General features: G+C 45.6%; 1 protein-coding gene across 1 annotated transcript in view; it reads right to left on the bottom strand.

Annotated features, from left to right (window-relative positions):
- TACR1 (tachykinin receptor 1) overlaps nt 1–24359 on the bottom strand; it is a 1985090-nt gene that overhangs the window by 1260998 nt on the left and 699733 nt on the right. The window contains exon 2 of the mRNA XM_078666547.1: nt 8292–8495. Within this exon, the coding sequence (XP_078522673.1) occupies nt 8292–8495 (204 nt within the window). The remainder of the gene's footprint in view (nt 1–8291; nt 8496–24359) is intronic.

The raw sequence follows: 24359 nt of genomic DNA, 5'->3' as shown, positions 1-24359 counted from the left end.
GAACATCATTGCCGGGAAAATGAGCACACACAATCTCTGTTCTTAGCAGGGCTGTCGCTCAAGCTAGAAAGATCTGAAAGGCTTAGAAAGATGAGCTACGCTATATCACTTTTACAATCCAGTGACTTTGAAAGAAAAGCGATTTATTCCTCATGTTCCTCACATGGCAAAGCTTCCGGCTTGGTGCTGAAGTACTATTGCTCAGGTGCAAAGCACTCACAGACTCTGACCTCCAACGGCAGCGGTATTCTTCAAGTTATACATACTGTAAAGTCTTGGGTGTAAGACTGTCGAAAAATATCCCTCAAGTTACACAATTCAGAAAAAAAGTCGTTGGTCAGGAATTGGGCAGGTGGTCTGCTTACCAGCCAGGCCAGCAGAGGACCTGTCCTGCATCAATCAATCAATCAATCAATCGATCAGGGAATTTGTAAAGCGCGCCACTCACCCGTAAGGGTCTCAAGGCGCTGGGAGGGGTCTGCTACTGCTCGAATAGCCAGGTCTTGAGTTGTTTCCTGAAGGAGAGATGGTCCTGGGTCAGCCGTAGGTGGGTGCGGAGGGAGTTCCATGTCTTGGCCGCTAGGTAGGAGAAGGATCTTCCTCCGGCGGTGGCTTTGCGAATGCGTGGGACGTTGGGCCAGGCGAGGCTGGCAGAGTGGAGCTGGCGGGTTGGTGTGTAGAATGCGAGGCGGTTGTTGAGGTACTTGGGGCCCGCGTCGTGGAGGGCCTTGTGTGCGTGGGTGAGGAGTCGAATTGTGATTCTCTTGCTGATGGGGAGCCAGTGCAGATTCTTCAGATGGGCGCAGATGTGGCTGTGGCGGGGGATGTCCAGGATGAGTCTTGCCGAGGCGTTCTGTATGCGCTGTAGTCTTCTGTGGATCTTGACTGTGGTTCCGGCGTAGAGTGTGTTTCCGTAGTCTAGGCGGCTGGTGACGAGGGCCTGGGTGACCGTCTTCCTGGTAGTGGTGGGGATCCATCAGAAGCTTTACCGGAGCATGCGCAGGGTGCTGAAGCAGGACGATGCCACAGCGTTGACTTGCTTGGTCATCGTGAGGGAGGAGTCCAGGATGAAGCCCAGGTTGCGTGCGTGGTCGGTGGGTTTGGGGGCAGAGCCCAGGGCAGGTGGCCACCAGGAGTTGTTCCAGGCCGAGGGGGACGGTTCCAGGATGAGGACTTCCGTCTTGTCTGAGTTCAGTTTCAGACGGCTGAGCTTCATCCATTCCGCGACGCCCTTCATTCCTTCCTGGAGGCTGGCTCTGGCAGTGTCCGGGTCGTTGGTGAGGGAGAGGATCAGTTGTGTGTTGTCGGCATAGGAGATGATGTTGAGGTTGTGTTTGCGTGCGATGGCCACAAGGGGGCTCATGTAGACGTTGAAGAGGGTGGGACTGAGCGAGGATCCTTGTGGGACACCGCAAATGACTTCGGTGGCCTCGGACCGGAACGGGGGGAGGCAGGCTCTCTGGGTTCTACCGGCGAGGAACGAGATGATCCATTCCAAGGCTGCGTCTCGGATTCCGGTGTCGCTGAGACATTGTATTAGGGTGCAGTGGCATACCGTGTCGAAGGCTGCTGAGAGGTCCAGGAGGATGAGGGCAGCGGTTTCCCCGTTGTCGAGCATAGACCTGATGTCGTCGGTGTCTGCGATGAGGGCGGTCTCGGTGCTGTGGTTTGCCTGGAAGCCGGACTGTGACAGGTAAAGGGATCCGTTGGTCTTGAGGAAGGCGCAGAGCTGCTTGTTGACCGTCTTCTCGATTACTTTGGCAGGTAACGGGAGGAGTGAGATGGGTCGGAAGTTCTTGAGGTACGTGGGGTCCGCGGTGGATTTTTTCAGTAGGGCGCTGAGTTCGGCATGCTTCCAGCTCTCCGGGAAGGTGGCAGATGCCAAGGAGCTGTTGATGAAGTCGCGGAGTTGAGGTGCGATGATGGAGTCGGCTTTGTTAAAGATGTGGTGCGGGCATGGGTCGGTGGGGGAGCCGGAGTGGATGGTGCTCATCGTGCTGGCGGTGTCTTTGGTGTTGACCGGGTTCCAGGTGCAGAGGGTGGCGGTTGGGTGCGCTGGTTCGGTGGTTGGGTGGTTGGTCTGTGTGCCGAAGCTGTCATGTATGTCGGCGATCTTGGGGTGAAAGAACGAGGCGAGTGCGTTGCAGAGGTCTTGCGAGGGTGTGATGTCGTTGTTGCAGGCGCTGGGGTTGGAGAGCTCTTTAACGATGCTGAAGAGTTCCTTGCTGTTGTGTGTGTTGTTGTCCAGGCGCTGTTTGTAGGTAGTTCTCTTGGTGGTCCGGATCAGTTGGTGGTGCTTGCGGGTGGCTTTCTTGAGGGCTGTCATGTTCTCTGTTGTCTGCTCCTGACACCAGGTTTTCTCCAGGAAGCGGCAGTTTTTCTTAGAGGTTATGAGGTCGTCCGTGAACCACGTGGCTTTCTTGCTGTGGGGTCTGCTGGGTGGTTTCCTCAGTGGTGCGAGTTCGTCGGCGCAGTCGGTGAGCCATTGTGCGAGGTTGCGGGCTGCTTCGTTGGGGTCCGTCGTGCTGGTGGGATGGTTCTGGTTGAGGGAGGTGGTGAGCTGGTCAGCGGTGATCTTGCTCCAGCTCCTGCGGGGGGCCTCTTGCGGGTGGTGGTGGGTCATGGTTTTCTTGAAGGAGAAGTGAACGCAGCGGTGGTCTGTCCAGTGGAGTCCGGTGGAGTGGCTGAAGGAGATGTGCTTGCTGGAGGAGAAGACGGGGTCAAGCGTGTGGCCGGCGTAGTGGGTGGGGGTGTTCACTAGTTGCTTGAGTCCGAGGTTGGTGAGGTTGTTCAGCAGGGTGGTGGTGTTGCTGTCATCGTTGTTCTCCAGGTGGAAGTTGAGGTCTCCTAGGAGGATGTAGTCCGGGGAGGTGAGGGCGTGCAGGCTTACGAAGTCTGCGATGGCTTCGCTGAATTGAGTGCGTGGTCCCGGGGGACTGTAGATCAGGGTGCCTCTGAGGGTAGTCCTGGGGTCGGTGTGTATCAGGAAGTGCAGGTGTTCGGCGGCTGTGAGGGTGTCTTCCGAGTTGGTCATGATGCGGTTGGTGTTTCTGTGGACGATGGCGATGCCTCCTCCGGTTTAGTTGGAGCGGTCCCTCCAGGTGATCTTGTAGCCCTCTGGGATGGCTATGGCGATGTCGGGGGCTGAGGAGGCGTTCATCCAGGTTTCCGCGAGGAAGGCGACATCCGGTGCTGTTGTGTCTAGGAGGTTCCAGAGTTCGACTGCGTGCCTGTGGACGGAGCGGGTGTTGAGCAGGATGCACGTGAGGTGATTCTTGCTGGTGTTAGGCTTGGTGGGTGCTGGTCCGGGGCGGATGCAGGTGAATTTGCATTCTTGGCAGGTGAATGGTCCGTGGGTGCGTTTCGGGGTGGCCAGGTAGCAGGCAGGGTTCCGGCTGGTGTTGAGTGCGTGGAGGCTGGCGGCGTCGTAGGCTCATCGGGTATGTTGGCATCGGCGAGATCCAGGGTTTCTGGCGCTGACGGGCTAGCCTTTGGCGCACCCTCGGCGCACAATCAGCGCGCCCACTGTGCGTGGCCGCTGCACGTACGCGCGGACTCTGCCATAAATGGCGAGGAGGGAGGAGCAGCTGGGAGGAGGGAGCGGGGTGGCGAATGGGAGAGGGGAGAGGGAACAGAAGAAAAAGGGGGCTGGGCCACGGGGGAGCAGCGGCAGGGAGTGGGGTGGAACAGCGGGAAAAGGCGGCAGAAGCAAAAAATACAAAATCAGGGGCACAACAGTGAAAGTAGACAGATACTGCTACTAACGGAGGTTAAGACCAGGGGGAAAAGAAGGAACCTCGACTGCAGGGGCAGCGACGAGCAGGCGGCCGCAACAAAGGGGACCGGGTGACCTCAGGAGGAGCCACGCGGCGGGTGGAGCGACCGGCACTGACGAGGTCAGGTTAGGTCACAGCTCCCCGTCTCGCGGCCACGACCTTAAGTGCCCAGTGGGAGGGAGGAGCAGCTGGGAGGAGGGAGCGGGGTGACGAATGGGAAAGGGGAGAGGGAACAGAAGAAAAAGGGGGTGGGGCAGCGGGGGAGCAGCAGCAGGGAGTGGGGTGGAACAGCGGGAAAAGGCGGCAGAAGCGAAAAATACAAAATCTGGGGCACAACAGTGAAAGTAGACAGATACCGGTACTAATGGAGGAAAGACTAGGGGGAAAAGAAGAAACCTCGACTGCAGGGGCAGCGACGAGCAGGCGGCGGCAACAAGGGGGACCGGGTGACCTCAGGAGGAGCCACGCGGCGGGTGGAGCGACCGGCTCTGACGAGGTTAGGTTTGTACATCCCCCTGATGTACAAATACTTGCCATCTGTAGATGCCTGAGGGGGATTCCTGTGCCTTCCATGCATCAGTCTGTGCAGCAGGTTCACTGAAAGCACAGCTGGATGCCTACTGAATGAAATTCTTTTTCGTTTTTCACATAAAAAACTCCAGAAATGGGGTCTGTTTGTAAAATCTAAAATGCAATGACCTTCATGCTCATCTGCTTTGGGTCAATTGTGTTTTTCCCAGCCTAGGACTAAAATGCTTCATATGGTGGACTCCTGCATGAAACATCAATGATCATCACTCTGCAATAAATAGGGTGGCAGCCCCCACTTTAGTCTGTTGGACTTGAGGTACACATTAGATTGGGTCATGGATTGCCCAGTGCAGATCCAGCTAAAGAATCACCTTTGGAAATCTGGAGATGTTCCTAACCCTAGAATGGGTGAAGAACAGCATGTTTGGCAGGATCAGAACTCGCCAATTTATAACAGAGCTTCAGTTCCATCCAACTCTAAATGACCCCTTGAGCTTTTGGCAAAGTAGCTTTTTAAGTTTAGACTGTTCTTGCAGATTCATAACTCAGTTAGGGGAACTGTCTATCAGGTTATTCAGAGGCTGAGGCCTTAGAAATAAGAAGCAAGTCATAAGAAATAGAGTAAGTAAATAAAGTTCCCATGTAGGTAACTCAAATCAGTCCTGATAGTCAACATCATGACAGATTACAGATAGGTGAGAAAAGTCAAACTAGATAAATTACCACACAAATTATCTGTAATTTATGCATGTCCAAAAGAACACTGTCTGAAAGCCTCTCAGCTGATATAAAAAGAAAAATACAACATACATCATAAAATCAAAGACAGAGATATTTGTATCTATATTAACACGCACTGCATTCTATTTTACACAGCTACCACCAAGAATTCCATTACTTGGACAGAGCAATTCAAGAAATAGAGAGCAAGTTTGAATTTCAAGAGCATTAACCTTGAATTTCAAAAATAAATATTTCAAAATAAAATGTTTTATAGTCAAATATTATTTTGTTTAGAATGGGAAATGAATAACATTAGCAATAATGATTGCCTTTTTTTTAGAATATTAATTTATTTTCCTCTCTTGTCACCGTTTAGACTACCACTTAAAAGAAGGTTTCCATCATCACCCTCTCCTTTCCTATCCTGATCCCTCTTTCCTTTCTGATAAATGGTCGTTTTCTGCATCTCCAATTAGAAGGCCCTACATTTAGCCACATTACAACCATCTTACGTTCTTTATACACACATGTTCTTAGGCTCTTTTTAATTCTTTATCTAATTCAGATGGAAAACCCACCTCACATGTTCTTCCCCCTTGAACCATGCTAGAGTTTCTTTCATTATACAAGTGTATTGCCTGCCCCGGCACAGTTCTTTGATTTCCCCAGTGAAGAAAATGTTCCTAAAAGGAACATTTCAACATCCATACTATAAAACCTAGTTGGTTTTTGCAACCTCCTTCTTGATTTTGTTTTACTTCAAGTCATACAGCATTACTTTGGCTATTCCTTTACACTGTTTATAGTCCACTTTCAACTTTTCCTTTTGCTTACTCACATAGTATTTGCCACATCTATATTAGAGGATCACTTCACAAAAAGTACACTTATGAATTCAACAAACTGATTGTTTTCTTACTGCCTTTGTTGCAGACCTTACCAATCACTATCAAACTCTTCAGTGTTACAAGAGAAAGAGTCAAGTTGTACACAAACAAATAGAAAGCTATCAACCTCCTAAAAAGTATGTACAACTTTGACCAAAGATAATGTAGCCACCCTTGTTGCTAACATTCTGGGACAATGTGGTTCAAATGTCAAAGCCACAATAGTAATGCTCACCCCACAAGAAGCATCAATTCCCAGTTCAAAACACAAAAAGAGATGTTTGTTTGCAGCTGGGTTTGGTGGCTCAGTGGAACTATGTGTCCACTGCAGCGGCCTGTGTTTGACCTCATTGTCACAGGTTCAAATCCCAGCGGGTTTACTTCACCTTCAGTCTATCAAAGGTCACAAAAATAAATACACTTGAGTTGGGTAACAATAAACGTCTGCTATTCAGTGCCAAGAACCCTCCGGGTAAACATGCGCTTTACAAATACACGTTATGTTTGAAAATGTACAGTTTTGGTTACTGAATTGTGGATATCCAATCCACGACAGCCTATCAGTCAATAATTAATTGCACCCTTGTTACAGGTTAACAGATCAAAACATGGATAATTATCTTTTCATCAAACACCCTCATGACCATTTGGAGATATGATTCACACTGAACCCATTCCTTCACTTTGATAAATAAACTCAAACATAGGAATTTACATCATTTCAATGAAGCTCAAATGATCATATTCCCTGCTTTCCTCCTTTTGCATCAATATTTTTGCTCAGTTTCATTCAAACCATCCCTAGGCAAGCACCAACCTTTTATCATATTAATAAGAATATGGTTCACACCTTGTGAGGATAAGAGGGATTTTTATAAAAAGTGATCACAATAATGCTCTCTAATTTTAGTGGACGTTGCAAGAGAACAAACACTGAACTTCATGTAACTTTGAACAAAAGATATTCTTGTTTAAACACATTTAAATTGTATCTCTATCTCATCCGATGTTATTAAGTTCTGATCTTTTGGTGCATGCTCTTGTTGCTCTGTTCATAGCTTCGACGCTGCACAATAGCTTTATAGCACGTCCTAAAGTTAATGAATGCTTCTTTGATCGCATAATCCCATTTTGAGTTTTCATCATGTATTTCGGTATGGTGTTTCTCAACAAGTCACCTTATTTAACACTCCTTTGATATGTTTTAAATTTGAAGAGATTTCTTGTATAAGACATAAAAAGCATTCACAGTGTGTGTCCCGTGTTACTTTAACTCCTGAAATGTACTAATATAAAAACGTACACATTAATATGGATATGCAATGAAATCCCCACTATCAACCCTTTTTATTGTCTTGTATGCTCCTGACAATAGTCATTCCAAGTCCATCAAAAGGTTTCACTAAAGCTGATAAAATATTGCTATTTTTCCTTTATAGTCAGATTTTGTGTTTTAGTTTCTTCAACTAAACCTTTTAATGTTAGTGAATACATCAATCTGGTCAGCATTTTCAACATTTATGTTTGATCTGTAAATTAACTTTTCCAAGCATGATTAAAAACAAATTTTTTTGTAATCCATCCCCAAGGAAGTGTAGATTTATTGTTACTAATTTTGCATACATTATCTTAATTTTACTCTTGAAATCATCACCGTAGTCAGCAATGGTAATCTCTGACATGATCTAAGTATACATCATCACAAGTTACCACATTTACTAAGAAACCAGCAAATGAATGATTTTCGAAGAACAAGGTTTAGACTAGTCATAATACTCTTCAAAACACAAGGAAAGGCCACTAACCAGATACTGAACTTCATAAACCAATGAGTATCCTGGATTAACACTGGTTACTCATTACAATCCCTAAATGATTAACAAAATTGCAATGCTGTTTCACAATTTTCACATTACTTTTGGAAGCAATTAAATTGACCTCAGGTTATGCCAAAATACTTTTTCAGTAGCTGAATTTGCCATATATCAAAGAGTAACTATAAATCCTATGCTCTCTGAAAGGCCCTTGGATAAATTGATTGGACGCGGGGCAAGCAAGACTATGTCTGAAAAATGTAATTCCCAATATGGGACATCTAGAATAAAGAAAAGTAAATGTATTGTCATTTGAAATTGGGTAACACAAATAATGTCCTCTGTATATGGTATATCATAGCAAATTGGAGTGTCTACTTAGAAATACCAAACCTTTCACCTAATTAGACTGATCAACAAATTCTGAAGGATGCAAAATATTTTTGATATTTACATTTTATGGAGAAAGTGAGGTATTCCTATAAAAAGGATGAAGCACTGACCACAAAGCATTTTATTTTTAAGAAATACATTTTTGGAGGAAAGTAAAAAAAACTTACATTTTTTCATACACCCTTGTGCTGTTGGTTTCTGTCACCGGCCAATCCAGATAGCAAACAACCCGGTCTGGCAGCTTATCTGTCATGGCAAAGTAACCCTGGGGAAAGGCGAGTGCAAATGCCAGGGCCCAAATCACACAAATAACTACTTTAGTTGCAGTCGCTGACAACCTCGGTTTCAATGGATGGATAATTGCCATATACCTACAACGAAAGAAGAGAAATACTTACTAGGCAAATTATGTTCATCTACTTTTCAGTTAATAAATTCCCTAAGTACAGTTATTAAGTAGCATGAGTCTACTACATGAATTTTCATTTTAAGTGAGTACCTCCCAAAAATGTTACTATTGCTTCAAAGTACAGGGCTAATTGATATATATTCCTTCTATTCTAATTATTTGAGTGGGAGATGAGGTTAACACCATGTTGTTGACAATGATGAGCAACTCTTGTTATCAGTGCTGATTTCACAAGGTCCATGAGCTGTGGGTGGAGGAGACATCGTACAGTCTAGGCCCATTTTTTCATTATTCTGCATTGACAGTTCAGACCCACATCTTTTCCTAATGAAAAGGATGCAAAGCATATCATGAAGAGTCAAGTTCATGATAAGCTCATGATAACTAAGATTACTCAATAGAGGGGAAAAACTGATGGCTTAGCAAGACAATTTACATCTATTTGCAAAAAATGTAACACTATTCTATTGTAGTGGTATTTTGTAATAGGAAAGGAAATCAGTTGCTCATAAAACGAGTTACTCAACTAAAAATGAAGCTTAAAGTTGTATTCCTAAATTATACTTTAATACTATTCACTCCAAAATTGTGGGAGTGATTTGTGTTTCTAGGTAACAAATCCTATGTAAATGTGTACTGTAAACACTTGATCCTAGTGTTTTCTGTAGGATCAAGTGTGATCAACCAGATAGCATACAGCCTTGATGCACTACAGCCAAAGGTTAGCACCTCTCACTGCTTCATTAATTCTTCAAGCCATATCCTAGCCAAGCCTCAGATACATGGATATCTTTTTGACAGGTTTCGGTAACAGAGTGATGTGCACCTCAGTTATCAGGTGAGTACACTCACAATCTGTTGTGAGTATTCTGGGTTCTTTCAGTTATTTACTGTCCTGATTCAACTGCATGATGATGACTTAGCAGTGAAAAATTTCGACATTCCTCCTAACTCATGGAAATGTGGCGAAGGAACATTTTTAGTATGCTGGTGCTGAAACAAAATGATTTGAGTAGTTACCAGGCGATTTTAGATGAGGGACAATTTAATCCCTCAATTTAATGTGTGGCAGCATGTGTCTGGTTGCTGCGTCTTTGGGTTGTGGTACTGGTAGTGGATACACTACTGATGCTAGAGCAGTCCTCGCTCCCCTGACCATCACCAGCTGTGCCACCTGCAATTTGATCTGTTTGCATTGCCTCAATGGCTGCTGTTATGAGTTGCAACCTCCTTGCTATTTAGCTACAGAAGTGGCCCATTTGTACTTTGACGTTAACAGTCCTCCTGCAAAGGGTAGTCATGGAAAATGCCAATCTGCCACTTGGCCGGCTTAGTGTGTTCAATTTTTTAGCTCTCTCAACGCTTTTGGTTTGTCTCGCTGTTAGCTAGTAAGACACACAACTGTTGTACTGCAGCAGTCATGCTGTCCATCCTCATGTCCATATCTTTCTGGTTATCATTCAACTGTCTGGACACATTGGCAGATCCAATGGACATTGTTTGTTGCATGGCTTGCAATATGAAACATCGAGTTCTCAATGCCTGCAAACAACTGGGTGTTGTTAACAGCTTGTGGACTGGAAGTGATTGGTTGTGTAACTTCTCGCGATGCAGGCTGCGGTGTACATACAGCACTGTTGATGTGCCCTTGTGATGGTGAGGATTCACAGACTATGTCTTGTTGATTGTCCTCCTCATCCATATGAGTGACATCACCATCCTCTGACTCAGCCCCTTTTAGTGTGCTGTGCAGTGGGGCCTGTGGTGCAGGAGAAACTTACTTTTTCGGTTTGATTTGTCTTTGCATGACAGTTATTTGTTGTTACAGCACAATAAGTGCATTCAGCAAGTGCGCTATGTCTAATGAACCACATGTCCCATAATGCACTTGTATGGCTGTTGCGAATGATAAATATACATGTTTGTATACATATTACATGTTTTAGAGGACAGTGGACATGCTGCACTAACGTGGGTTAGGTCCCACTGTTGAGGTGTCTATGTGCCCGAATCTCCAAACTGCCTCTTGCTCAATGGTGCTTTCCACTAGCGTTTCCATGGTTGTGTGTGGTTATACTCTGGAAGGCGCTACTCCTTTGGCGGGACTCTCTTCCAGGCGAGTGGCCACCTTTTCCTTTGTCCTTGACCTGAGGTCATGCCATCATTTGCAGATTTCATCCACTGCCCGCTGTGTCACTCCAACGCCGTTGATTCAGGCCTGCATGTCCAGACAGATTTTTCTTGTTTGGGCCTCTAGGATCTTCATTGACACCTTGCCAAAGAGCAGCTCATGAATATTGCAGCATTCCTCAATGAGGATTTCTAACTCCTTTTCATTAAATTTAAGGTTTTTTTTCTGCCTCCAGACTCCTTATCTGCATCCTGGCATGCCATTATTAGAAGGAGTTGTTTCTTCCTTCCCTCAAGACTCTCACTATCAGCAACAGTCTGCACCACCTCCTCTCAGTAGGCTGCAAAGACAGCAATGATTAGAACTTTCTGGTGGGACCATGTGCAAATTGCAGCTTCCTTTGCTTTTTTGTGATTCGCAATTTGCAATTCTATTCGCCAAAGAGGAAATCGCTAATTGAGACACTACTATTTGCAAATCACATGATTTGCGATCCACTATTTGGGATGCATAAACGTAGAGTCATTCCACTTTGCAATTACCTAATTGCGAGTCACAAAATGTCACAATTAGCTAATCTCAAAATGTAGTGTTTGTACACCTGACCCCTAGTCGTGGAACTCCACTGCTCGACACAACTCTGGTAAGCAACATGTGGACCTCAGCAAACAATTGTCTACCCAGGGGAATTAGTATATGAATGAAGAGGTAAAGGAGTCTAGGGAGCACCAGCATCTTTATCAAAGCTACCCTACCTGCCCATAGGGAGGCGAAGCACTATCCATTGCTTTAGCTGTACTGAGTTTGTCAAGAGCGGGATCATAACTGCCTTTATGAATGGATTCTTTAAATCTGCGTGCATCCCCCAAATAGAAAACTGGGCTCTCCCTTTAGGCTGTAGGTGTCACAACCTTTCCTGTGATATCTGTGATGGGGAACATTTGAAGTAACATCTTTTTTGACAGTGTTTAGAAGCAGCAGACATGAGGACCTATACATATATGTATACATCCTTACTTGTCTGCAAAGTCTCTACTTGGCCGGGGGCTGGATTATTCCAAAATTGGTACCTTATACTGAACTGTTTCTCCGAATATTTTCTGTCTTGTCTGGATCCTATAATGCATTTTCATAATGCATATCGTGTTTTGTTTATACTAAGTAAGTGTGGTACATTTATTCCAAACAATGATTTTTGCATTGTAATCTCTCATCGTGTTCTTTTTGAATGAAACGTTTTAGTGTTCATAATTATCTTTATTAACTTTTTGAATTATATTGTTTATCTAACTTAAGCTTTCATCGATTCTCTCATCCTGTGTGGCCATCCAAGTCTGGTTTTGGTGGCAGCTGTGTTTCAGTTGCCACCTGCATCCCTCGTGTCCTTGACAAAAGGTCGAGAAGAATTGTTACAATTAATATTAATTTCTTCTATTTTTCTACAGATTATACACGACCCTCTCAGCCTTTATTAGCTAGATGAATTCCTAAATGTAAATGGCCTAACTAGACATTACTGAAAATTCATATTTTCATCTTGATTCAATTATCTCGTTTTTATAAAACTATTGGGAGCTCCACTCTACTAAAAAGGCAAGCAGATAGCTGCGCGTATTTGTCTGAATTCTGTTTGATATGCATGTCTTGTATTTTCATTTAGGATGCTCTTCGTGCAGGGAATAATAAACCAGAAAATATGGAAGTCTCAAATATATCTTCATATCATTTAAAAAGGTAGATAAATGCTTAAACTGTTACTGTTACCAGTAGGTGTAATTTTAAAATAGGACTGCTCATTAATAGGGCTACTCGTGTTGTCCTAATATAGTACTTAAATACATCTGAAGGCAGATTTAATTTGAATTAGGAAGTATATTTTTCCAGATGGAGTTGGTGTAGAATTTGTGTAAACTCCCAAAAAGCCGCAGGGTTTAGCACATCCGAACTTGGTTCCTCGTTTCTGTCACCGCATGTTCACTAGGATGGTTTTCGTTTACAAAAGTACAGGCAAGTAGAAACATCCAAATCCAAGTAGGTGCCTGATGAACTGGAAAGGACTTGCAGAGGTTTGGTAAACATGACAACGAGGCCATGAAGACAGCAGCTGGCTCTGGGACTTGAAACCCAAGGGAAGCCATTTGAAGAATTGACCTTCTGTTCACGCTTTGTTAAATCTTGAAGAAGGAAGAGGGCTAACCCTATGGCTTGTACTTGTCAATCAAGTGTACGCGGATGCACGCGCTCTTGGAAACGCGGGTTACATTTCACACAACACTATACCTTTTATTGATAGCATCTGGAACATTGTAATATAGATTTTAGGTCAGCCATAGCAGCCTTTGCAGACGCATGGCTGTTGGTACCAAGAACAATGGTGACTGTGGGCCTCTTTATTAACTTCAACTTCACACATATGGGGTGTATAAACTGCCAGGGAAGCAAGAGGAGGAAGGCTGTGTAGCTCTGAGGCGTTTATGCAAGAGGACCGAGGTAAATATGTAACATTAAGAGGAGTACAAGAGAGGAGCCGGGAAACCTAGGGAAATGCCAGGCCATGTCAAATTACTTTCTGTTCTAGAGGCCTTGTACAGAAGCGAAGCATTTCCCCTAACCTAACTCCATGAGTCCCAGAGCCTTGCATGCAGTTTAGCATAGTTACACTGTACCTGGCACCCTGCTCATATCATGGGAACTGGCTATTGTTTTGAAATGTAGGGGGTGATGCCTGATAGGGAGGTTGCTCTTACTCTCACGTCCTATAAATTGGTCTGTCTGCCACATAAACTCAGAAGAAAAATATTTCACCCATGACTGATCAAATACCTGAAAAATCATTTTAAGGCTCTTAGCCTGTCAAACTTCATGTCTATGTCTGTCAGAGTAAGGCCTCCAGGACAAGGCAAAGAAAGGTGCATGTCAGATGATTAATATAGGCACTGTTGAATCAAGGGAGGGTCTGGATGTGCAGAAGTCATTGTGTATGATGTTCCAAAGATCAAATAGAGCAGGATCAGGCTTTGGGAAGCTGGAGAGTGGGGGGGCGAGTGAGGTATGGATCAAAAGCAGGGCCCTACAGAGCTTGTATTCCCTTCTTCCCTGCAGGAACCACCCCGTGTGCTTTAGAACACCAAATACCCCCGTCCACCTTGTGCTACCCGCATATATCACTCGTACCTTACAAATCACACTTACACCCCTTTCATGACATTGAATACCACCAGAAATGGCACCAGGGAAACATGTAAAGCTTGTAAGTAGACCACTGACCTAGTGAAAGGTTTTGGTTTACATACTTCTTCCTGGTAACTAGTGAACTCTAGTTACCCTCAAAAGGACTACACTCTCATTTCCGTTTTGTATCATTTTGCCCCTTCCTTACCAGCCTTCATGCTTTATTATGTTGTAACCTAATCATTCTTCAGCTTACTGCTTGTCTAGTTCACAGGTCATGTTACTTCCTGATCAGCGTCACATCCTTTGTGAGTATTCCTTCCCAGGTCTCTTTACTTGTTGATTTGGCATTCTGTGGCTAAGACCATGTCATATGAACGTCTGAACACCTTACAGCGAAGTTTTGAAGTAGCTCTCACATCTACTGAGAATACCCAGAGTGAGCCTACTTGACAACCTATTAACTCCTTAAGGCCCATTTTGTTCCAAGCTGACCACCAGCAAAATCAAGAACAAACATTGAAAACCTTCAGACAAGTCTTCCAACAAATGAGATTTCCCACTCAACCTTGTTTTTTTTTTAAACAACTCATTTTATTGTTTTAAAACGTGACTATGATGGTCTGCAAAGAGACCTTAAGGGAGTTTAGTAAGGGTACAGTGTCCAATGAGTTTCATTGGGTCCAAAATGTGCATTAACATTATTCCCATAGCTATTCGGAAGAACACTCTGGAAACATAACACCATAGACCCACACTTTCCTATGCTTCTTTGAACATTCGGGGGCATGAAAAAATCACTTCCACCATAGTGCACCAGGCAATGCTTCTGAGTCAATCAGTAAAAGGGGGGTGTTCTTTGTTGAAACTCCAATGCCAACTCGAATGCCGTACTATGTCTATTTTTGCTACCATCATTCTTGTTGCAACTAATAGGCAGGGCCACTGAAATATTTTGTCAGGGGAGGACCAAATGATTGAGGATGGCTGAATGAATTATGCAGCAAGAAAAAGCATATTATGTGGCCAACTGCAGCACATGTTGTTAAAGTATTATTTTGTCATTTTCACCTTTGGTAACACTGTCTAGGCAAATATTTCACACCATGGGTACCAGTTTAGCAACCAAATACAGCACTAAGCAACTGAAAGATGACCAGTCAACTTTTGCAAGAGCCTTCAACTGCTCGGGAACACATGGTGTCACGTTGTTAGCAAATGTTGATCCCTTTGAGTTAGAAGCAATTTCTTTAGTAAACATCTGAAGATTACGCAGCAGTTGATGGGTGATGTGAAAAATGTGGTGTTGGACTTGGCCCTTCTGGCAGGTTCACCCCTGAACTTTTTGCTTATGAATGTGAATTGGTGGTAGTGATTTTTGGTTTCTGCGCACTTTACTACTGTGTCCCAGGGTATAGTGCGTGCGTGTTGTGAGGTTGGCCTGCCCTCCCATAGGAATGCATGGGGAATGTATGTGTCCATGTTAGTTCCTGATGCGTGGGGAGTGCAAGCTCGAGTTTGGTATGTGCGGACGTGTGTGATTAAATGCTGCGCGATGATGTGTGCGGCATGATTGTGTCTAGTGTGGAAGTGCCACTTATAGAAGTTGGCATGTCTGTGTAAATTATGTCTGGTGTGTGATTGGCTGGAACTGGCTGGTGTGCCAGGCTCCAGGAGTCAGGATGGGTGTGCCCCGGTGGTGAATGGGAGATCTGCATGTGTGATGGCTGGAGAGGAGTGCACCTGGGACCTGAATAGGGCTGGGCTTTCCCCAACACAATGCTGGCTCCGCCCCCTGTGGTGCGACTGATGACCCTACCCATCCTGTAAATAGGCAGAGGGGCTGAGCAAAACAAAGTGCTCAGGAACCAGTTGTATCTGGTTCGCCCCTTGCCTGCACCATTGTAGACAAAGGGATTTACTGTATAAAAAGGGGCTGTGTCCCCTTGCAAAAGGTTCTCTGTTCCTGATCCTGATCCTGACTGGAGGGGGGCCTGCTGCTGCTGGGCGCTAGGAGGACCACCACTAGGACTGCCTTCTTGCCTGGAGGGCCCTGTGAGCTGGCCCCTGGGCCCAGCCTTTGCCCCCCCTGCCTTCACTCCTGGCTATACTTTGTCCCTGTACTTTTGGGACTGCTGTGGCCTGCCAAGCGTCTGGAAAGCGCTTTGTTCTCCTTCAGGGGAGCGCTGTGGGATTGGCCTGTAGCCCCGAGCTGTACTTGCCGCCCTCGAGGGATTCTCCAGCATGGGGGTCCCCCTTTTGCCCATTTGCGGCATGGGTGCCCACCCCGCTTATTTGCCGACTTTGGTACCGTTTATCCCGCAGGTGCCCACCCTGCATATTTGCCCTTTTTACTGTTTAATCTACCCCTAGTGGGTGGTCACCCCGCCAGGGACGTTGCGCTGAACATGGGAGCCTACCCCGTATTGTCCCGCCGGAAGAGGAACAACCTAGAGTGCAGAGGGCCGCCGCACTGCCCGCGGCAACCTGGAAGTCAGGCACCTCTCGCCTGGGACCGGTGGACTTCCGTTTCTGTTTTTCCACCTACACGCGCAGAGAAACCCCCAGAGGCCGGCGGGCTCCCCTGTGCTGAGGAGAGCCCCGCAGGTCCAAGCCTCGTCCCGGCGTGGAGGATCAGCCCGGCAGACGAGGGAGTCCGGAGGAAGCCTACAAGCCGGTGAGTGGGGCCCGGTGTTGTTTGGTACAGAGGGGGGCATCGGGGCACATTGCCGGTGCCCGCCCCCCCCCCCCAGTGTGCTCACTCTGTGTGCGAGACGCCTCACCTGGGGCGCAGTTGAGTAGAGCCACAAGGCTCCCGGGGGCATTCGGTTATTTAGAGCCTGCGAGGCTTGAGGGGGAATTCTGTTTATTTTGTGTCCCCCACGAGGGACTCCAACGTTCATGGGCATTTTTAATTTAGAGCCCTGAGAGACTCAAGGGCATTTCTTGTATTTCGAGCCGCAGAGGCTCCGTGGCACAATTCTACTTCGAGTCCCCCGAGAGGGACTCCAACGTCTTTGGGGGCATTTTGGATTGGTAGAGCAGCCCCGGAAGGCAGCGGGCCGCTCCCACCTTGCCCCACAGTTGTTCTTGAGCCCAGCGAGGCTCACGGGGCCACGAGTGTTTTGGTGGCCAGAGCCTGCGAGGCTCCTGCATCCCAGGGGGCAGGTTCTGTTCAGAGCCCACGAGGCTCCACCGTGTTGGTCCCATTGTCTCCACAGCTGCCCAGCACTTAGTGGGCAGCTGCTCCGTTTAGGCCCCCCCACCTGACATTTTAGACACAGGTTGTGGCCTATGTGATTCCTGCGCAATTGTGTTTTTCCTGCACCTCTGAATGTGTTTTTATGCATCATGTGTTTCTCCTGCACCTCTGAATGTGTGGTAATGCATCATGTGTAATGTTTAGGCCTATACCCCTAAATGTACAGTGATACTTAGGTGGTTGTTCTTCTGAGTACAGGCGTTGCTAGTGAGGTCCTGGTTCCCTGCGTGATATTTTCCTAAGGTGGTTAGGGTTGCGTAGGTGGTACTTACCTGTTACCAGTGATTACTGGTTGTGTGCTCTATTTTCTATTTTTTGCTACAAGTTATTATATGTGCTATGTCCTAAGTGCTAATTCTAACAAGTATCCCAGTTCTAAAAGTGCTTATTCCTGACAGTGGTCCATGTGGCCCTGTCCTAAACATATATCCCCTGTAAATTCTGCCTGTGCCTGTTGGCACATTGTAAAGTGTGTGTTTTTATCTAATGTGTTTGGTATAATACAAAGGCTATTTTTATGTATAACCTTGTGTGGAGTTTCCTTTGTGGTGCGCCTTGGGTGTTGCTGCTGGGGGTGCGTGCGCAAACACTTAACTTACATAGCCTCCGGGATAAGCCTTACTGCTCGCACCACGTTGCCTAGAGGGTGAGCAGGGGTTATCTTTGGCGTGTAACTCCCTTGCCCTGACTAGAGTGGTGGTTTCTGCCTGGCTTTGGCGCAAGCCTCAGCCAACTGGAAATCCCATTTCTAACATGTGGCAAATCTATAATTGTGTGGGAAACACCACAATTGCAGAATTCCATAATTCCTGTGGTCCTGCTAATAGGCATGTGCCCCTGGATCCTCCACATTCCTTTCCAATCCGCATTTTGAGGTCCAGTAAAATAGGCCTGCCCACTATCTGCAAGTGTGCTCCGGGCTTGAAATCAGTAACGAAGAATTAGATGGCCTCCCCAAGCTGTGTGGAAGAAAGGGACGATTTAAAGACCCTGTGCATTTCAAGCCTTGTGCAGAGAGAATGAGTATGCAAAAGAGAACACTGACCCCAGCAGGCTCAATCGCTAAAACTATCCTCCTAAAGCAATGTCCATCACAAACTAAGTCTACATGTAATGCTCAGTGTAGTATTTATAGATTTTAAGTGGCCTAAACTGGAATTCAGTGGTAGGGGCATGGAACAGATCAGAGCCATTTGAGCTCTGTGAGCAGTGGCGGCTCATCCTCCAAGGGGGTAGAGCATTGCCTCCCCCTGCCAGCCTCAAATCCTGAAAAATAAAACGATAATAAAATATCTTTATTATCATTTTATTTTTCAAGTTCTAGTCTTGGGGGCGGGGCCATCGCAGGGCAGTCAGGAGAGGTAGTGAAGGGCACTGGTATTGTTGCACATGTGTGTTTGACCGGCCGTCTCAGGCCGGACAAACACACATGCGCACTAATCTGTCTCCAATCCCAGCTGCGTTGCCAGGTTGCAGACAGCAAAGCAGAGGGGGAACATCCTTTACAACGCGGATGTTACACCGCAGTTCCCTTACGACGCAACTTTTACAACGCAAGTTGTAACAACGAATTGCGCTGGGGGGGCGCTCCAGGATAGTAAATAGTTTAATTTACTATCCAACTCCTTCCCTACTATCCATGGGGACTGGAGTTGGAATAGTAAATTAAACTATTCACTATCCAGCCCCCAACAACGCAAATCGTGGTAACGACTTGCGTTGTAAAACATGCGTTGTAAAGTACTGCGATGTAAAACATCGCGTTGTAACGACATACATCCAAGCAGAGGCTTCCAGTCTCAATGGGAGCAGAAATTCACAGCGTTCAGGCAAATTCTGATATTTAAATGTAATGGAGAAAGTGAGGTATTCTGCTTTCAAACATGAGAGAAGTGTCAGGATTGGCCGCAAGGGACACTGGAAGCCTGTGTTTCAGCTGAAGCGAGAGTCAGACCAGAAGAGCGGCGGGCAATCGTCAGGTACCTTTTTTTTTCCCCTTAATTTTTTTCTGTTTTCATAACATCTCCCCACCTCCCACCCCGCCACTGCAGAGCAGCTGCTACTGTTTGTTAGATTCCATCCATATTACTTCAATGTTTGACCAAAAAACATCTCTGACCCACTACCATGGCCTTGTTTATTTAGATTACTTTTATCAATCCTTTGCCTTTTTTAATGTATTCTCTACGAGCTGAATCTCTTTGTTGGATTTTTTTCAGAAATTATTTAGTTATTCTATATCCACAAATACAATCAAAGGGACAATAAGTGTGTGATGACATTTTGCCATCTGGATGTTGGTAAAAGGAGAGAGAGAGCACATGCTCTTTCACAGTGTTCACGTTACAGACTGTCCCTGGGAAGAATGGATCTTGAAACGTAATAGTGTATCTGTTCACTAAACCTGCCCTACCAACGGTATACAAAACATACAAATATTAAAACCTGCTTCTACGGACACACCGCAATGTGAATTGTCTCTGGAGCCCTATTTTATAGATATTGCAAACATAAACACCCAAATCCATGAACTTACCGTCCCTGATCTGGAATGTTTTTATCAGCTCCCATGAACATCGAGTATCAGGTTTAATGAAAAATATAACATTTTCTTTAGACGATCCGGTGTCTCAGCAGAGGTAATAATATCTTGTATTTATATAGCCCATCTGCTCGCACTTTTTCTGTTTCTATACATAACGGACCTTAATATTGCCTAATTTATGAGAGTCGATTTCCAGGTCAGGCTTGACAGGAGATGAACTCCTGAACTTTTTTGTTGGCAATATGACCCTGCACCCTTCACCACTGCTAACCAGCACTACAGTGCTTGGGCTCTCTCCTCTAAACATGGTATTATTGGTTATCCCCAATTGCCATATTTAACTTACTTTAAAGTCCTGAGTAAAGTGGTGCTACATGTCCCCATGGCCTGTAAATTAAATGATACTAGTGGGCCTGCAGCACTGGTTGTGCCACCCACTTGAGTATCACTATAAACATGTCTCCAGCCTGCCATTGTAGAGCCGGTGTGTGCAGTTTAAACTGCCATTGCACTCTGGAAAAAAATCCTCCTTATTAACGGATGTAAGTTCCCCCTAGGACCGACCCTGAACAGCCCGGAGGTAGGGTGCAATGTGTTCAAAAAGCAAGACATACACTTTAAAGTTTTACATGTCCTGGTAATGAAATAGTCTTAAATTCATTTTTCACTACTGCAAGGCCTATCTCCCCCATGGGATAATGTTGGAGAGGCGTTATTACATTTTATAAGAGTCAATTCCAAATGGGAATATCTAACTAGTTCAAGTTTGGTGTCCCTGGAATCACAATTTAAAATCCTAGCTTGTGGTAAAGTTGGATTTTTAATTGAAATTCTGAAAATACAACTTTTAGAATTTCTTTATTTTCTTGCCTTAGCCATTTAGTGCCTGTAGCCTGTCTCTGATCACTTGACTGGGTGTAGCTGACTGTTGAGCTTTGTATGTTCCTCCTAAATATCCACACACAATAGGGAGCTTAGGTGTGCCTCGACGGACCATCACTGGCAGGATGGGAGGGAAGAGCTTTGTACAGCCCCATGTACACCTGAAGAGGTTGTGTCCTGTGTCCACAAAAAAGGGCTGCATACCCCTTGTAGTTAGTATGGAGCCAGGACAGTGAAGGCAGGATGCCTGGGGACTTTAAAGAGATACTTCTGGGTTTAAATACTGGATCTCAGACACCAACTCTTCATTCAACTTCTTGACCTGTAGATTATCTGCCAGGAAGAAGAACTGCCACTCTACTAGTATGTATACTTGTAAAGCGCACTGTTACCTCGTTACGTGGTGTCCTGGCGCTGTATACCGCTGGGGAACCCGTCCTGGCTTTCCCTGTGAGAGGGCACCCCAAGGTGAAGCCAGGCATCCCCGGCGTTGCTGGGGCCGTTGTGGAGATTAAGCAAGCTATTGCCCAGAGTTGCAGAGTGGGACCCATGGTTAGCGTAGGCACCTAAGCGAGAATTATCGAGTCCGCGGACATTGACCCAAGACCCTGCCGCGTCGGGAATTGAACCCTGGTCCCGGGCCGACCTCTGCTTCAGGGTCTGCCGCTTCTAACCAGTGAGCCACACTTCTCCACTAGACTCCTGCTTTGCTGACCTGCTACTCTCTTGCCTGGTTGAGAAGATCTGGGCCTGCATCTCTTGAACCCAGACCCGGAGTGACACAAAGGGCTGGTTGACTGGTCTCCTGAAGCCTTAAGGATCATAATAGGCTTCCAACAACCTTGCATCTGTACCTGAACTCTGCCATGTGTGACTCTACCCAGCCTTGTGGTGCACCATCAGTCCAGGATCCTTGAAAGTGGGATCAAAGTGCTTTTGCCAGGCTCTGTGCACCCAGCAGAACCAGTGCATCTCCTCTGCTGCGTGGCACAAACCCAAGCAGAACCGACGCATCTCTGCTGCTGTGTGAATTGGACCAGTTGCAAACAAACTCATTGCCGCCATAGCCTGCACCACCTTTGGAACTGACACTGCACGATGCATTCTCTGCGCTGGCCCTCGCATCTCTTGTAGGCGACAGCCTTGATGATGGGCTCCAGAAGGCAGTCTTGCAGCTCCTCAGAACCGTCGCCTCACCCTGACTGTGAGATGCATCCTCAACTCCTGACTTCGCATCGCGAGCCCTCGTTGTTGGGATCCTCAATATTGATGCAATTGGACCTCACACCACGGCCTTGTTGCATCTCGGAACAACACATCACTTCAGCTGCACGACGCATCTTCATCACAGATCAATGCAAGGCTCACCAAACCAGTATTTGAGATACTTTTTGTTTAGCAGGCCTAACTAGGTCCCTGTAGACAGCCCCCACTCCTTCACAGTCAACCTCATCATGTGGCTTTGTCATGGTCTGGCACGACTTGTTGTTCACAGTTGGCGCTCTACGTCTTTTGCCACTATATTCTTGAAAAGTTTTATATTAAATTTCCAATTCTACTGATTGGATCTTTGTCATTTTGGTCTTGTTTTATTTATTAAACCTCATTCTATTTTTCTGATCCTGTTGCAGGCTCTTTCTGTGGTGTGTTGTCTCTGTGTTATTGTTAGACGCGTTTCACAAATACTTTACACATTACCACTGAGTTAAACCTGACTGCTTGGTGCCAAGCTGTGCAAGGGACGAACTCAGGTTAATTTAGGGTTTGTTTGTGACTTCAGCCTGAAACAATTTGTGGTTGCTGGTTGAGAAGGCTTTCATCCCCACTGAACCAGTAATCCAATTTCTTATAAGTACATAAGTCAGTTTGCAAAACCCTATTCCATTAATAAAAAGTCACTACACAATCTGTGATAATTCTTTTGAAATGGAATAACAGTACATCAAGATGTAAAGTGTACTCTCTTGGGGACAGTTCATACTTGGCTCTTGTCCTATCTGCACTTTATGGCACTATTTCACTGTTCAAACATATCTCTCTTCATTTCTGCTTCGGGTAAGTCTGGCTATTATTTACAAGCCCTGGGAATACTTCCTGTCTGGCATCAAATACCACATAGAAATTTGAAACGTTTTTGTCCTTCCCCATTGCAACTCTCCCTCAATGACATCTTCACCAAGTGTTCCAAGATATTACTGAATGCATAAAGATTCATTTCTGTTTTATTTCCGCAGTGAATTAATTCTAGTGAGAAACTGTACAAATGTATATTAATTTACAAGAATGTAATTTTGCTGCTTTGGATATACATTTGATGGTTTATGTGAGAAATTGGGTTGTTGGTTGACTGGGGTGTTAGCCCTAGAGAACCAACATCCACTGTCCCTCGCAGGGAGAACCACAACAATTCGCTAAATTGACCTCCTCTTCTCTCTGGGTAGCTTGACACAAAAAACAGTCAGGCTTAACTTAGGGGCATTGTGTAAAGTATTTATGCAACACACAAACTGAAATAAAATGAAAACACAACACAAGAAAAATCCCATACTAATTTAGAAAAATAGAGTACATCTTATTAAATTATTTGACAACAAAATGACAAACATTTAATCATTAGAGCCAGAGTTTTTAAAACTGGCACATAAATAATCAAAGTGCCAACCGGGGACACCTAGTTGCGCAAGACCGTGTTAAAGTCATAAAATATGGAGCATTGGTCAGATATAAAAAGTGGATTTGGCCTGGTCGACTCTTACCTACAGACTTAGAAGAATTTTCAATAAAATTTTCTGAGAAGGTAAAGCTTGGTGGGGCAAGGCTTCAGACAGTGTTCGAGGAGGAAGTGTCATCATTTGGGAGCCACTGGACAAACTCATGGTGAGAATTTCTATGTTTGGACTTTGTCACTTTCATGGAAGTGAAAAATCTCAAGCAGGACATGCATGAGGCTGTACCGGAGGAGAGTTCGAGGAGGCTGTATACCCCGTTGGTGAAAGACAGTGAACAGGACTAGCTGCTGCAGAGTAGAATGTAGCAGGCGCTACTGCGAAGTGTATAGATTGGTGAGCATAAGCACTTTAGCCCTGGTTAGCAGTGGTAAAGTGCACAAAGTTCTAAGGCCAACAAAAACGAATTCAGCCAAAAAATGTAGAGTAAAGGCAAAATGTTTGGGGGTGGGCCTGCAGAGATGGTCAGGGCCAAAAGTTCAAATGTATATTCATTGAACAAATATAGATCTGTTGCCTGAAAGTGTAATCATGGATCTGTTGGGCCCATGAACTATATTTAAACGTGGGTGACAAAGGCAGTTTCATTTTGCTTCAACTGGAGGGGGTCATCACTGGACTCAGAGATGCCTTCAGACCCAGTCAGAAAAGAAAAAGTAGGGCAAAATGTACAGTGCGTAGTGCTACCTGGCATGCTGCAGCTCCCTTGCATCCAAACCATTTGGGTCCTTATGATTAAGGTGTATGTTTGCATGGGGCACAGAAAAGGTCCTGATCTCATGCATTTTTGCTTTCTAAAGTGCATACATTTAACTTAGAAAGCTGTAGACAACAAAGAGTGAGCAGTGGTTACTTTTACTAGCTTCAGCAATAGTAGCCTAAACCTCATCCCTGCTGAACCATGTAAATGTACAGGAATTTATATAGCGCAAATCACCAAGCAGTTTCTAAGCGCTTGCTTAGGGAACCCGTCCTGGTATTCCCCTGTGAGATATCCTCAGCAGGGTATCCGCAAGATGAAAGCCAGGTATCCCGCCGCGAGGGGCCGTTGTGGAGATTAAGCAAGCTATTGCCCAGAGTCGCAGAGTGTGAACCCGTGAATCGAGTAG

Source organism: Lissotriton helveticus, chromosome 11 (genome assembly GCF_964261635.1).
Source record: "Lissotriton helveticus chromosome 11, aLisHel1.1, whole genome shotgun sequence".
Lineage (NCBI taxonomy): Eukaryota > Metazoa > Chordata > Amphibia > Caudata > Salamandridae > Lissotriton > Lissotriton helveticus.
Note: the sequence above shows the minus strand (reverse complement) of the source record. Positions and strands in the feature narration are given on the sequence as shown.